The following is a 14,295-nucleotide window of genomic DNA, read 5'->3' as shown; positions in this document are numbered from 1 at the left end:
GGAAAGAGTTTTCCTGAGTTGGAGATACGCTAAAATATACAGGTGGAAATCAAATGTTCAGAAAAATTGAAGCTAAAAGGTGGGGTGAAAACGCCAAGACTTCATTTGGCTTGCACTCAATAACTTAGGCGTAGCTGAAACTTTAAGGATAGATCATATCTCAGAATATTGTGGCCTTAGAGAATTTCTATTCATAATACATATATTTGTTATTTCTTTTAGAACACTCTGCTTTAGGAATACACAAAATGTATGACTGGTGGGGCTGCAGCATTAGCCTTCCTGGCAAAAGTCCTTATCGTTACAAATTTGAAAGATTTTAAAAAGTCTTTAATGTTTAAATATGTATTTTAGGATGTAACAGCAAAATTCTTATTTACTTAAAAAAGAATCATACCAGAATTGCCATGTAGGAGTTAGGCACTTCTAAATCCATGATTATATGAACATAGAATTTTCTATTTACTGTCTTCTGTACATATAAATAGAATATTTGGCAATTAGTTGATAACACACATTTAGGTTAATCTAAGAGAGCCAGTGTAGAATGTATCCTCATTATAATGTATTTTACATATGAAAATAACATGAGATAACGATTTTTTACCCATTTTAACAACAGTATAGGTAATGACCCCTTAGTTGTATGTTCAGACATCCTTTAGAAATGAGCTTTTGAATAAAGGCTGGTAAAGTACCTCTCATTTGTACCACTGAAATAAAATATATCACATCATTGTCCAGATGTATTCATATACTTAAATGAAATGTATTTGTTTGAAAAGCAGCAAACAAAAAGCCTCTCTCAGCCTGTAGCATTTTCCACTTCAGTTTGTAGAAAAGGGGACCATGTTGAAATAATTGGAGGCATGGCATAGCCTGGCCAGTCTTGGTAACCCAGAAGGGAGGGTGCCCAGAGCATCACTACATTTCACGTGTTGGTTTTCGGAAGATGGCTGCAATCAGTCATCTCGCGTATGGTTTGAAAAAGGCTTGTCTCGCTGGCAAGCAAACTGTTATTTAAGTACACAATCCACTCTACTACTGAAACAGTTTTGCCAAACTTATCCAAGTATTCTCACATGCTTAAAGATGGTATAAATATCATTTATTGCTAGCAGTTTTCTTCAGACTATATGGAATGTCTTCCTGCTGCCTGATCTAAGTGTCCCAGTTTACATTATGGCCTTTACTGCCTCTGTTTGATGGAGTGATCAGTAAAAATTTAATGACACTATAAAATAATAAAAATGTCATTAATTTACCACGGATCTTGGATGCAGTGGTTGTAAAGTTACATTAATAAACAGAATATTTTTTACAACAAAAAGCATTGTTACGTGGGAACGTATAAATAACGCACATAAATTTAAGAGCAATTTTACTGTTAGCACACACATTATTATGGAATAGCCAATAAGTGTATAAAACATAGTATATAAAATTTTATTAAAATATACTGTGCACATCAAAAATTCAGCTTTTATCTAAGTGCAAAGAAAAGCCATTATTGTGTGCTTACTGTTTCATTGCTGTTCTTTCCCCAGATCACAATTTTACATTTGTTGCCAGTAAGAGGGAGTTGATTTTTCTTCCTAGATGAAAACAAACCTCTGTTCTTTTAGTTACCCCACATCCATTCTTTCTCTCTCCACCCATGCAAAGACAAAATTGATCAATCTTGCCATGGTAGGGAGGGAAAAGTTGCTAATTTAATGCAAAGTTAAAAATAATGTCTGAGGAGTTGAATGGTTTGTTCAGTGACTCTGGAAATAAGGGATAATAATGCAGCAGTCTATCTGTCATCAGTGAGGCTGCCCTGTCATTGACTCTGATAATATGTGAAGATGATGGATGCTACCGTCTTGTGGCTTGTAACATTTAACATTCATCAGCTCTCACTAAAGGGGGCTTTATCATTTAAATATCTTTATTTAATATGCAACATCTACCTCATACATCATAATTTCAAAGCACTTAGAGAGCCAACAGTCCTACAACACAGCAGAGCTGACTTTAATTTTTTTCAATAACTTTTATGTTGCCTGCATGTTTGTGACTGACAATGCATAAGTAAGTGTCTGATCACATTGCTGCATGTAAAATGCACATTTCACTGTCAACATGAACACTGGAGAATTTTCCTGGGGGGTTGGGATTAAATTAGCATTGAGGTATTTTGCTTATATCTCCAACATATCTTACTTGGGAGCTATGTACATTGTGAGAGCTAGTTTAAGTGTGTGGGGAAATTTGGACTTAAGAACTGCCACTTCTGAGATAACTGTTGTGGAAGAAAAAAAAATATGTATGTATGTATGTATATATATATATATATATATATATTTAAAAAAATAAGGAAAAAGAAGCAGAGAGAAATTGCCACCCACCCACAGTCTCTATTTGTTCCATATAGGGGCATACCCATTGGCACTTAATGGCCAGAAGTTTAAGCTTCTTGGAACTAAAATATCTTTGTACTTCTCTCTGTGCCCACGTCCACATCCTGTATTTACTAGGCTCATGTTCAACCTCACTGCTAAAATCTTTGCTTAGCTCAGCTGCCCAGACGTAACTTGTAGACATCAGGCCCTCTTATCTTATGGTTATGTGGCTGGCAAATAAATATTCTGAGCTATTCTTTGAAGAAAAAAAGGAAATCTTCTGGGAGACTAGGTGGAAATTTATATGAAAGGGCATGGCTTTGCAGGGTCCTTCTTTAATCTCAAACACAAGTGCTTAATATTACCAAATTTGAAATGCAACTCACTGCCCCAAACAATTTCTATCATTGATTTATTTTCTTCCTATCTGACAAGTGTTTCATGGAATATTCTTCCTTGACTTCTGCTCTGTCAAAATATTGATATTTTATAGGAAAAATATCTCTGCAGAGGAGTTTCTTTTTTTCAATGAAGTCAGAAAAATGTATGACTTCAAAGACACTGTGAATGTGTTGTTGAATGTTCTGAATGTTTTTTGTTATTATTAAAAACAAGCTGATACTACTGAATTGTGAGTGCACTTCATTTTTTATAAAAGAAAAGATATTATCATCATGTAAGCTTTGTTGTCTTAGGATTTTACAAACCATGGCATGTAATTTTCCCTCTTCTCCTTCCTTGTCAAAATATTGATATTCTTTCAGGAACTTTTTTTTTTTTTACTGAGAATATTTTCCAGTAAAATCAAAGAGAATGAATGACTAGAAAGATACTTGAAATATGCATATTGATAGGTAGCACGGTCTGTTGATTTTCAGAGAAAGTTGTTTTTCCCCCTATGAAAATACAGTTAAAGGTTGTTCTTCCAAGAAGATTGCAGGTGTCACATCAAAACTCCTTTTGCATTTAACACGGGGAAAGCATTCACATGCAAATATTTGAAATGTGAAACAATGTGATAAAACAAAGGTTGAATATTTTGCTTTCCCGGGTACTACTCATCTTCACTTTAATTCTTTTTCTTTACATCATGACAACCAAAAGTGCTACTCAAAAATAGAAATTGGCTGATTAAAAGCAGCTGTCCTTTCCCCGACAATGTGTGAAACTCCCACACAGCTTGTGGTTGCTTTTCGTTGTGTCCTGCATCTGGGTTAATTTGCTCTTGTGAAGCAGTGTTTTCATGTAAGAAGATATTAGGGAACCATACTTAATTTGGTTTTTATTTTCATTCTGTTTTTTATAAGTGTCGTACTTCAGAGGTTTCCCCACATACTGCTACTGAAACTAGTTTAGTATTACCCTGTTAGGGAAATTCATGATTATAATTTTTATTTCAAATCTTTCATACGAATGTTGTAGATTAAAGCTAGGTTTCTGCTGTGTTTTCTTGCGACGTAGATTTCAACATATTCCGTGATGAAGGGGGAACTGGAAGACTTCCTGCACAATTTGACTGATGGGAATTAATTATAGAAATATAATGATATTCAAAAATAATCATATTAGAAAGCACAAATGTAGTGAGACTGTACAAATGAGGCACAGCCTCTATCAAGTAATTGTATGTTTGCTCTTTAAGAATATTTCCAAGTTTCTAAACATCTTACAGAAGAGAACACTCAGAGTGTTTCCATCTAATGCCGAACATGCTCAGTACAGAACTAGGTCATTGAACAATAGACTGAACAGCAATCAGCACTCTACTGCTGCATAATGCATTAAGTATAACATGCAGAAACCATTCCCGGAGCTGGAAGCTGCTATTTCATGTCTGTAAATTCAAGCTGACATGACATTTAATATTGTTTCATAGTAATGAACAACAAGGTTTCATTCATTCATAAGCATAACACAAAGCCAAGTTTGAGTCTGGAGAGTAGCAAGGAGGCAAGAGGGGGACATGCGCTATGTTTCTGTAGACAAGAACACCATATTAATGATGGCCAGTGAGCCCTCTGCTACTGATCCAGAGAGCAGCAGAGGAAACCTTCACTGTGATGCTTCAGACTCCTGCTCCTAGAAGAACTAGTGAATAAGCAAAATATCTATGGCTTTCCCTCCTAAAATAGCAGGGGTATTTAACTTTCCCGGATCAATGGCTAGTCCTCCTTTTCATGTCCCAGGAAGTCACAGTTGAAACTCTGAGGCAGAATAATAGCATCAATGCCATCATCTGGTCAGCCTACTTTGAAATGTTTGTTTTTAAAATCTTTGTGCATAAAATTCTGATGTGTATTTCCCCAGGAATACCAATGTAAACTATGATCTCTAAATGGCAAAATTCCTCTCCCATTAAATTTAGCAGTATACTTTAATAAGAACTGCTCTTTCAAGGGTTTGTGTTCTTGGCTCAACCCTCTACTGCATTCCTTTTAGATTGCTGGAGCAGATCCAACAGAGAGAAGATGTGCAGCTCTGGCAGGTTCCCTCCCACAGGTTTTCTTTCCTTACAGGTTCTGTGGCCTAGATGCTGTCAATTCTGTCAGTGCCACACACAGGCTTTAGTGGAATCTTCCTGAAAGCTTTTCAGAGCCCACGTTGGTCAGAAATGATGTTTGTAAAGCAAAGTTTTACCCATTAAGCAAGATAGAAACTGGAAGGGAAAAGTGGCTGCTTGGAAGCTACAATAAGCCTCTGATTATTCCTTCCTCTAGGAAAGAACGCGCTTTGAGAATTTGGGGTCCCAGTTAACAGGAAAGTCAAGTGAAGATGGAAAGCTGGGCCCAGGTGTCATCGATCTTACGCGGCCAGAAGACGCAGAGGGTGAGTGGCTTTTCCCTAGCTCTTTTCTGCTGCTTTGTGTTGTTTCCAAAGGTATGTCTGATTTAGATTTAGGATCTTTATGGTCTTTCTTAGGAGTCACCAGTCAGATTTCCTAGGCAACGTAGGAAATATATTTTATATATACATATACATATACATATACATATGCTTAATAGTAGAGGACTTTGAGAAGCAGCTAGATCCTATATTACCAAACACATAGCAATCCAAGAACTTTAAGATTCCATTTTAAAGTTTTAAAATAAAAGAATCCTCTACATTCCAATGAACAACAGAATTCTGTGTTTCATGTGCCTCACTACATTCTTGTTAAAAAAAGGAAAACATACAAAGGAGCATGTTTTTTTAAATTAATTTTATTTTTTAATTGACAAGTAATAATTGTATATGTTTTGGGGTACAAAGTGATTTGACTTGATACATGTATACATGTGGAATGATCAAATCAGAGCAATTAGCATATCCAAACCAAGTAAGTCCCAGGTGTAATCAAACCATTTTGGGGACTGAATGATGGTTTGCAGCAGATTTAGCATAAACTTAATAATGGCTTGGGGAAAGCCCAACCTGTGTCTACACACTACCCATTACTAAAGTCTTTTGGAAGTCCGGGTGGCAAGATCAGCCTTACTCTCAGAATGTTTACCCACAGCACTATCAATGTCTGTTCACGTCTCTTCCCTTTTTGTTTGTTTGTTTTAAATGCACAAGCAGCACATCAGCAGAAATTGCTCCCCAGAGTCTGGGTACAATTTATGAGTTAGGTCAGCACTTCGGTAGTAATGTTGCCTGGTTATTTACTGTGTCATCACAGAGTAGGGACTGGTTTTCCCGTTAGCTGTTCCTTTGGCAGAGTCTGTCTTACCAGTCAGGGAAGATTAATTTGTTCTCTTCAGAGTAACATGATATTTCACCCATCTTTCGTCCCAGCTAAAGTCTTTCTCTGGCTTAAGGGGAAGATTCTTACTAGTATCCCTTTTACTGGCAGGATTTCTTCCAGGACCCTAATCCCTTGAAAACACATGAAGAGACTTCATAGCAGCCTCTGAACTGGGCATGGCTCCTGGTGATAGCTTTGGGTATCCCAGGCTGTTCAGAAACCCCTGGAATGAGCACTAAGAGATGGGTAGTGTCAGACATTAGGAAGTACTTGAGAAAGTTTTCAGAAGGCAGAGTTTTCATGCCATTAAGAAAGGCTAATGTTTGATGATAGTACTGGGGACAAGGTGTTAAAGCAAATTCTGATTGGTGTGTACGTGTGTGGGGGGAGGTGGAGAGGCAGGGAGGAGGGGAAGGGAAGGGAAGGGAAAGGAAGGGAAGGCAGGAGGATGAGGAAGAGAAAGGGGGAAGAGTAGGAAGGGAGGAATAAAGAGGATTCAAAACCAGAAATATACTTGCCGTCTTCCTTGGAGAACGTGTACCAAGAGCACATTCACATTTTCATAGGCACTCAGAAATGCAGGCTTTCCCCTGGTAAGGGTTGAGTTTCCTCTGCCTAGGGAGCCAGAGAGTACACATGATGCAACTTAAACAGTTAACCGTTTGACTGCAACACAGGAAAAGTGTGGCTGACTTGAAAATCTGTGTGCTCTGGCCCATCATGGTTTCAATTCTTTGACCGTATTTAATGAATAATTTGTTTTTCATTACTCTGGAGTATTTAGTCTGTTCGTTTGGCCACAGACTAGGAGTTAACAGAGCTCTATCACCTTACCCTTGCTCTCATAGACTTTTCTTAATTTGCCATGGACTCTTTTTCATTTGCTTTCATATATTTTCTTAACTGCATATTGGGTGTAAATACAGTCAGTTGCCTCTCAGTAATGCTATGATCTAGTTAATGATATTATCTGCTTGATAAGTTAAAAATCATGGTCAGAGTTAGTAACTACTATAAAAGGAAAAATTTAAAAACGTAGCTGTAGAGTAACATATTATATAGAAATATCTTTAGAAATTCCATTTAGTACCCAGATTGTATAGATTCAAATCAATTTTCCTGGTTACTTTGTTTTTTTAGCAAGCATTTTTTAAGCACTTATATGCCAGAGACTGTGTTAAGCTTTTTATGCACATTTTCTCATGTAATCCTTATGCACATTGTAAAGAAGATGCTGATTTTTTTTTTCCATTTTACAGGTGATAAAATTGAGACTGAGAGTAATTAAGTAACTTGCTATGAGCCACAGAGTTAGGAAGGAGAGAGAGCTAAGACTTGATCCCAAGCAGCCTGCCATACTGCACCCCCTGTATATGCAGATAAACATGTGGTCCCTTTGTTTTTCTGAACAAACTCCTTGAGACCTTCTTCAAAATGGCCCATTTCCTTTCCCCTAAATATAGCAAGTCACGCCATGCACCGGCTCTCATGTTACTGTGTCACACATAGCAGCAATGCCTGGTGAGTGTAACAGTAGGAGGGCTGTAGTGGCCCAGGAGCTTAAGGGGTGTGTGAAAATCTCCCTTCAGAAGTTTGCCCGGAGTTGCCATTGAGACCTCATGTGCTTTTAGGGGACTGTGAGTTCATGAATGGAGTCAAGTTACCTGTTCTAATACTGACAGAAGCGCAATGTCTTTGTGAGGACTGCTAGGCTGGGTAGCAGCCTTCTGCTGACTTCAGTGTATTTCCTGGCTTCTGTTCAAGTGTGAGCTGATTGCAAAGCCTGCTGGAGTTACAGTTCATACTAAAGTCAAAGTAGATAACAGGTATACATAATGCTTCCTCTACTTTGCTCCTTCATATTTCCCTTAACAGGAACATTAAAAAGAAACGAAGTATCAGAATAACTAAAAAAATTTATTTGCTCCTTCACTCAGTCTCTGGTTCCAAAAAGCAACCAACATTTCTTGAGTGCCTACACTATGCCAAACTGTGGAGGGAAAAAACAGAGTTGTCCCTGATCTCTTTGAGCTTAGGGTCTATTGAGGAAGACAGAGATTAAAAAGGAAATGTATACATACATACATAATTATCATGGAGAAAAATGCTTAGAAGATTAGTACTTCTTTGTGCTCTACAGAGAATTCAGAGTGAGAGCTACTTGGGGAAGCTGAGTTGATAGGTGAATTCTGTGCCTCTAGCCCAGGATGTCCCCTCCCTCAGTACATATATAATCACCTGTAGGTTTCCTCTGGCTTTGGATCAGCAATTTTAAGGGGCTATGCCCTTTCTCCACTTCTACTCCATCCTCCTATGGGGCTTCTGAAATGACTAAAGTAAGTCACCCCAGAGGACAAGGCCCTGTTCTAGCCAGGCATCCCAGAAAAACGTCTGTCAGTGGTAAAAATGACAATATCACTTAGTAAGCACTTGTAGACCTGCTTCATAGCCCCGAGCCTGGAGGCAGCGAGGAAAAGGTCACCAAAAGAGGCAGCTGTGCATGTGTATTAACCACTCATCAAAATCAAATGACAAAACCATAGGCAAGGAAAACAGAAATTAAAAATATAAAAGGCAAATGCCTTCAAAATTTTATTTTTAAAGTCCAGCTGTTATTTGGCTTGAATGTGACAAGACAGCATTTCTTGTTCACCATGATATTTATAAAACTACAAATTCATTGGTGCTGGGGAGTTAGGAAACATGTTTAAGGTTTTGTTATACTTTGAAGCAGTTGGAGTCTTAACACGTATTGAGTATACAAAATTTGTTAGATCCTATGTAGGACATGTATGGGAGAGAGGACTTGATTAGTTGAGTCTGTCACCATGTAATTTAGAATGGTGAACAGCTGTTGAACTTTTTATGGACTTTTCATCTGGCATTTCCCCTCTTCTTGTTCTGCTTAGGCAAGAGTGCAATTCTTATACCGACTCTCTTAATTTCAAGGTTATGTAGTAGAGTAGAAAAGGCTCTGGCCTGGTTATTGGGAGATTTGGATTAAAGTTCCTCTGCTAAATGACTGAAAACAAGTGCTTCTGTGCTTAAATTTCTTTATCTTTTAAAAGAGGCGTGCTGGATTTGATTCTCTCTAAGGTTCCTTCCAAATCCATGATTATTATTAGGATCTTCATAAAATACTGAGTGTATTTCTTATAAGAAAGATGGTCTATCCACAATAGGTTCCACTTAATATTTGCAGAGAAATAAAAGAGGAGAGCAATTCCATAGAAAATATATTTGTGCCACTTGCTGAATCGAGTTTTTATGTTCCTTGAGCTTTTCTTTTTATTAATGAGAAGATCTTTCCAGTAATATTTCCCAGTCGCTTTTACAGATGGGCTCCCTCCTCTTTCTCTCTGCTTTTCTTCTTTTCCTCAAGCAACAATAGTCATGTCTTGGCTTTTATAAATATATTCTTTCCATCTTGTTTCTTTTTTCTCTTATACTTGGTGTTTCTAAATGGATACCTTTTTTTCTGTTCTGAAGTACGGTTTGGGTAAGAAAACATTCTTCTAACACCGTTTTAAATGTTCATGTTCAATTAATGTGTCCCAGCCTCAGAGGGAGGCTGTACCTCATTTTAATTTTGGGAATAGTGAAATATGAACCTACCATTTAGGGATGAGCTCTGAAAGTGATTATCTCTGGACTGTTGGACCCTGGATTAGAACTAGAATGATGTGCTGTCCTTCATCTATTAAAAACTTGCATTGATTTGAATAGAAATAGATATGTATACTAAGAATATCCGCTTTTAGGACAGTTGCTCTCAGATTTTTTAGAAGCATTTTATAGTTTTATACTGAATTTGTGAATTGGATCCCAGCTAGATGGCCTTACCCTTCTGAAAGCTTCTTTGTGTCCGTGTGTGTGTGTGAACCTTCAATTGCTTCTGAGTTTGTTTGTGGACAAATAGCAGAGACTGCAATGGTTTTTCTTTTTCCTTTAAAATGCACCACTTAATAAGAATGTCCTCTCTTAAAATTCCTGCTTACTTTTCGATCCATACTCCTGGAAATCTTTGAAGCTTTTCTCATTTCCCTTGTCCTCCCTGGATCCTTATTCCTGATAGAAAAGGAAGATTGAATCTGTGATACACGATGTTAAAGGAAGCAGAGGCAAACTGTATTGTAGCCTAATCTGAGGTGGGATTTAAATGCTATAACTGCTTATACTTTGGAATGTAAAGGTCATTAGTTGAAACCTACCAGAATACAGTCCTTCACATTACAACACTAAGATTCTCAGATTTGAAATAAAAAGAAGAGAGGTCATCAAATCTATAATTCCAGCCAAGAAATCTCCTCTCATATCCCTGACAAGTGGTCATTTCACTTCTGTTTAAATGCCTCTAATGGTCTAATGACAGAAAACTGACTACTTTTCGACAAGCTCATTCTAATTCACTTAGTTCTTTATGTAACAATTTATAGCCAACATTTATCTCTATTTCCTTGTAACTTCCACCCATTGGTTCTAGTCTGACTTCTGGACTCCAACAGAATAAAAATCATTTTTCCATCTGATACCCCCTTCAGACATTTGTTCAAGGACTAGAAGACTTAAATTTTAGTTGTTCCATTTCATATAAGTCATTTCCTTCCCCTAAATTTTCTCGTCTGTAAGTGAGGAATTTGGTCTAGAAGGTTTGTAGTTGACAGTGTTTTCTTTTTAACTCTCTAATTTCACTGCCGTGTAATTTAAATCATTCACCTTTAAGGCAACTAGAATGTAATAAGTACCAATACGATCTCCTAAATAAATGCAATTATTGTAGAAATATGCCTGAGACGATATGCCTTTGCCCAAGAAGGTATCTAACTACTAGGGCACATACCAGGAATAAAAGGTGAGGAATTATATAGATGAAAAGAAAAGACCCAGGTAAATCAGAAGGAGCATTAACCAGAGCTGTGCTGTGGGCATATGGGTCTGGCCTTCCACAGCTGCCTGAAATAGTGTGCCCAAGCATCTCAGGGAAATGAATTGGCAAAGATGTCTCTGTGGAACCAACAGGCTGGTGCCTGAGGCCAGGATGGAGAGTGAGGGAGGCCCAAGACATGGTGAAGATGAGTAACAGCCACACAGGCTGGGAGATAAGCAGAGTTCATGAAGCCCTTGGCTCTGGACTAACTCTGTTGTATGAGTATCACAAAAATGTATTTTACTGTGGATATAAACAGTTTTAGAGGATCCTGTGCACCAGTTTATATCAGCACTATATATAAAGTGCAGCTCTCTTAAACAAGCAAATAAACTTCTCTTAAAGAAATATATTTGCTGTGTCTTAAAAGCTCCCAAATAACTTTTAATGTTGGTGGAAAACAATTTCCATTGAACCCTCCAAGTGATGGATAGTCCTGATGGGGCAAGAGAGGAAAATGTCAAGATTCTTGTATAACTCCATCCCCTAATACTCCATAAAAGGAACTCAACCTGCTTCTTATTGTTGCTTAAGCTAGAAAGCCCAATTAAAAACCCAGCCTCCCTTTACTGAGGAGCCTATTCTTCCCAATAGCCGGTTTCTCACTGGGTGACAATGGCAGTGTGTATAATCATAATGAAAAATGATCTACTTTTCTGGCTGAATATTCTCTATCCTTGGAAAGAAATGCCTGTCTGTGCCATTAATGAATCACACAGACATACCCTCCGCCCTCCATATCCACAAGTACTACATCTGTGGATTCACCCAACCGCAGATCAAAAATATTTACACACAAAAATGGATGGTTGCTTCTGTATTGAAATATATACAGACTTTTTTTTCCTTGTCCCTATTTCCTAAACAATATAATGTAATAACTATTTGCATAACATTTACATTTTATTAGGTATTACAAGTAGTCTAGAAATTATTTAAAGTATATGGGAAGATATGCACAGGATATGTGCAAGTATTATGCCATTTTATATCAAGGACTTAATCATCTGCAGATCTTGGTATCCACAGGGGGTCCTGGAACCAGTTCCCCTCAGATAGTGAGGGACAACTGTGCTTCCCCAGCTTGCTACAGCAACTGAGCAACAATAGATTAATACCATCTGCCATGAAAATTAGACCCAAAATGAGAACAGCTAGCATATGTTCCCAATGGGACTGCAAAGTCAGTCCTTATCTGCCATGTTTGGACTGACTCTTTAGCTTTTGAGATGTGGACATTGCCTAGGTCCCTGTCCCAGAATCCTCCCTTGGTGCCTTTTCTATGTTTAGATCTGTTTAGATACACAAATACTTAACCATCGTGTTACAGTTGCCTATAGTATTCAGTATAGTATTGTGCTGTACATGTTTGTAGCCTAAGATCAACAGGCTATACCATATAGCCTAGATGTGTGGTATTCTGTACTATCTAGGTTTGTGTAAGAACATGTGATGTTTGCACAATGACAAAATCATCTGATGAATTTCTCAGAACATAACCCCATCATTAAGTGACACAAGACTGTATTTGACATCTTTTTTTCTAGATCCTTGTCTCATTTTACTCTGCTTGTCTATCACTATTTGCTTACACCCACTATCTGCTATTTTCATACTCCCTAGAGATGGTTATCTGTAGACTGAATCTCCAGTGCCAGGAACCAGGTCTTTCCAACCAGGATCTATCCCTACTCAGGGCCTCCCAATCGTCAGTTTTACCCGCATGTTCAACCAAGGTATAATTTACTGATTATCTGTTATATACACAGTACTGTTACGGGCATGGAGGGAAAGATTTTTTTAACCATAGACTGCATTATATTCTTCAAGAGCTAGTAATATAGTTTGGATTACAAAGTTAGCACACATAGAAAGCAAAGCAACTTAAAGTACTACATGTTCAAGTACATCATTAAAGAAACAGAAAAGAAATACTATTTAGAGGAGGAAGCTACAGTGCTTTGTGGACAACAATAGAAGGCCTGATAGAAGTATGGCTGGAGATAAGCTTAGGTTTGGATAAGCAAAGAGAAGATGAAGAGCTTTCACTTGAGGGAATAATCCAAGCAGACAGAGACATTAAGCATGTGGACATTCATAAGGAAGCTCCAGGAGGGAAGAATCATCTTTTTCATCTTTGTGTTCTCCCTCAAGCCCAACACAAAGCCTTACACGTACTTGTACTCAATAAATATTTATTGAGTTGAGTATGTTCTAGAAATAGCTGGATTCCATTTAGTGGAGGGCCTTGAATGCCAGGCTGAGGAATTTAGACTTTGTCACCAAATAAACAGGAATTAACCTTTAATTGCTCAAGATCGACTTAGATTATAGCGGTTAAGAATAATGGAAATGCAACAGTTAGGTTGGCCTTGGAGATCTATTAGTCTCAATTCTTCTGCTCTCTTTAATATCCTTTCAGAGGGTTGTTCATGTGGGTGTCTTTCCATGTTACAACATGAGAAAGATGAGCAAGTTAGGTGGGTTTTCATTCAAATCATATGAAAAATAACTCCTCCTCTCCTCCTGGATATATTACACACGTAAGTACGATTTTCACTCTGCCTGCTGTGACTGATTGATGCCTTTACAGATCACTCTTTGTGTCTCACTTAGGAGAGTGATTTTTAAAAATTTTTATTCAATGGATATTTACACCTTACACATGATGCCCCACTGTGTCAGGTCATGGTATGGAGGGGGGCAGAGAGATTATGTAAGAATGCGTCACCATTTGCATTATACTATAAACTGTTATGTTTAGGAATAGGCTCTAAAAAGTAACTCTGAACTAAAACTTAATATCCCAAGTCTCAGCCCCAGAGAGAAGCATTTCATAAGCAATATATTCAACCATTTAAAATTTATATTAAAAATACAAATTGAAGCTTGCTGGTTTTAATATATGTATATTCTTTTACTTTCACGGTGGAGAAATCACTTCATGGTGATTCAATATAAGCTCACTGTTCTGTGGGAAAGTCTATCCTACATGAGGACAAAATGAAACAGGATAATAGCTGCTCCGTGCTGCAGAGTTACAGACCTCGTAGTAGGGAAGAAAGAAAAACAACTGTCAAATGTCCCTAAAACTTCCTTGCCCTCCGTTTATTACAGCTTCATGGTCAATAATTCTAATCCATTGTCATTCCAGTGTGTCCTTTATAAAAAGCTGAGCTGTAAATTTACAGGATAATGGGCTCTTCCTTCTTCCTGGCTCTGGCTGCGCAGTATGGTTTGGTTACTGTTCCCACATC

General features: G+C 37.7%; 1 protein-coding gene across 4 annotated transcripts in view; it reads left to right on the top strand.

Annotated features, from left to right (window-relative positions):
- Positions 1 to 14,295, top strand: part of SOX6 (SRY-box transcription factor 6) — a 678,732-nt gene that overhangs the window by 625,893 nt on the left and 38,544 nt on the right. For all 4 annotated transcript variants that reach the window (XM_069471178.1, XM_069471179.1, XM_069471181.1 and 1 more), the window contains one exon: positions 5,102 to 5,210. In XM_069471178.1, coding sequence (XP_069327279.1) covers positions 5,102 to 5,210 — 109 coding nt within the window. The remainder of the gene's footprint in view (positions 1 to 5,101; positions 5,211 to 14,295) is intronic.

Source organism: Eulemur rufifrons, chromosome 6, assembly GCF_041146395.1.
Source record: "Eulemur rufifrons isolate Redbay chromosome 6, OSU_ERuf_1, whole genome shotgun sequence".
Lineage (NCBI taxonomy): Eukaryota > Metazoa > Chordata > Mammalia > Primates > Lemuridae > Eulemur > Eulemur rufifrons.
This window is presented reverse-complemented; position numbering and strand designations above follow the sequence as displayed.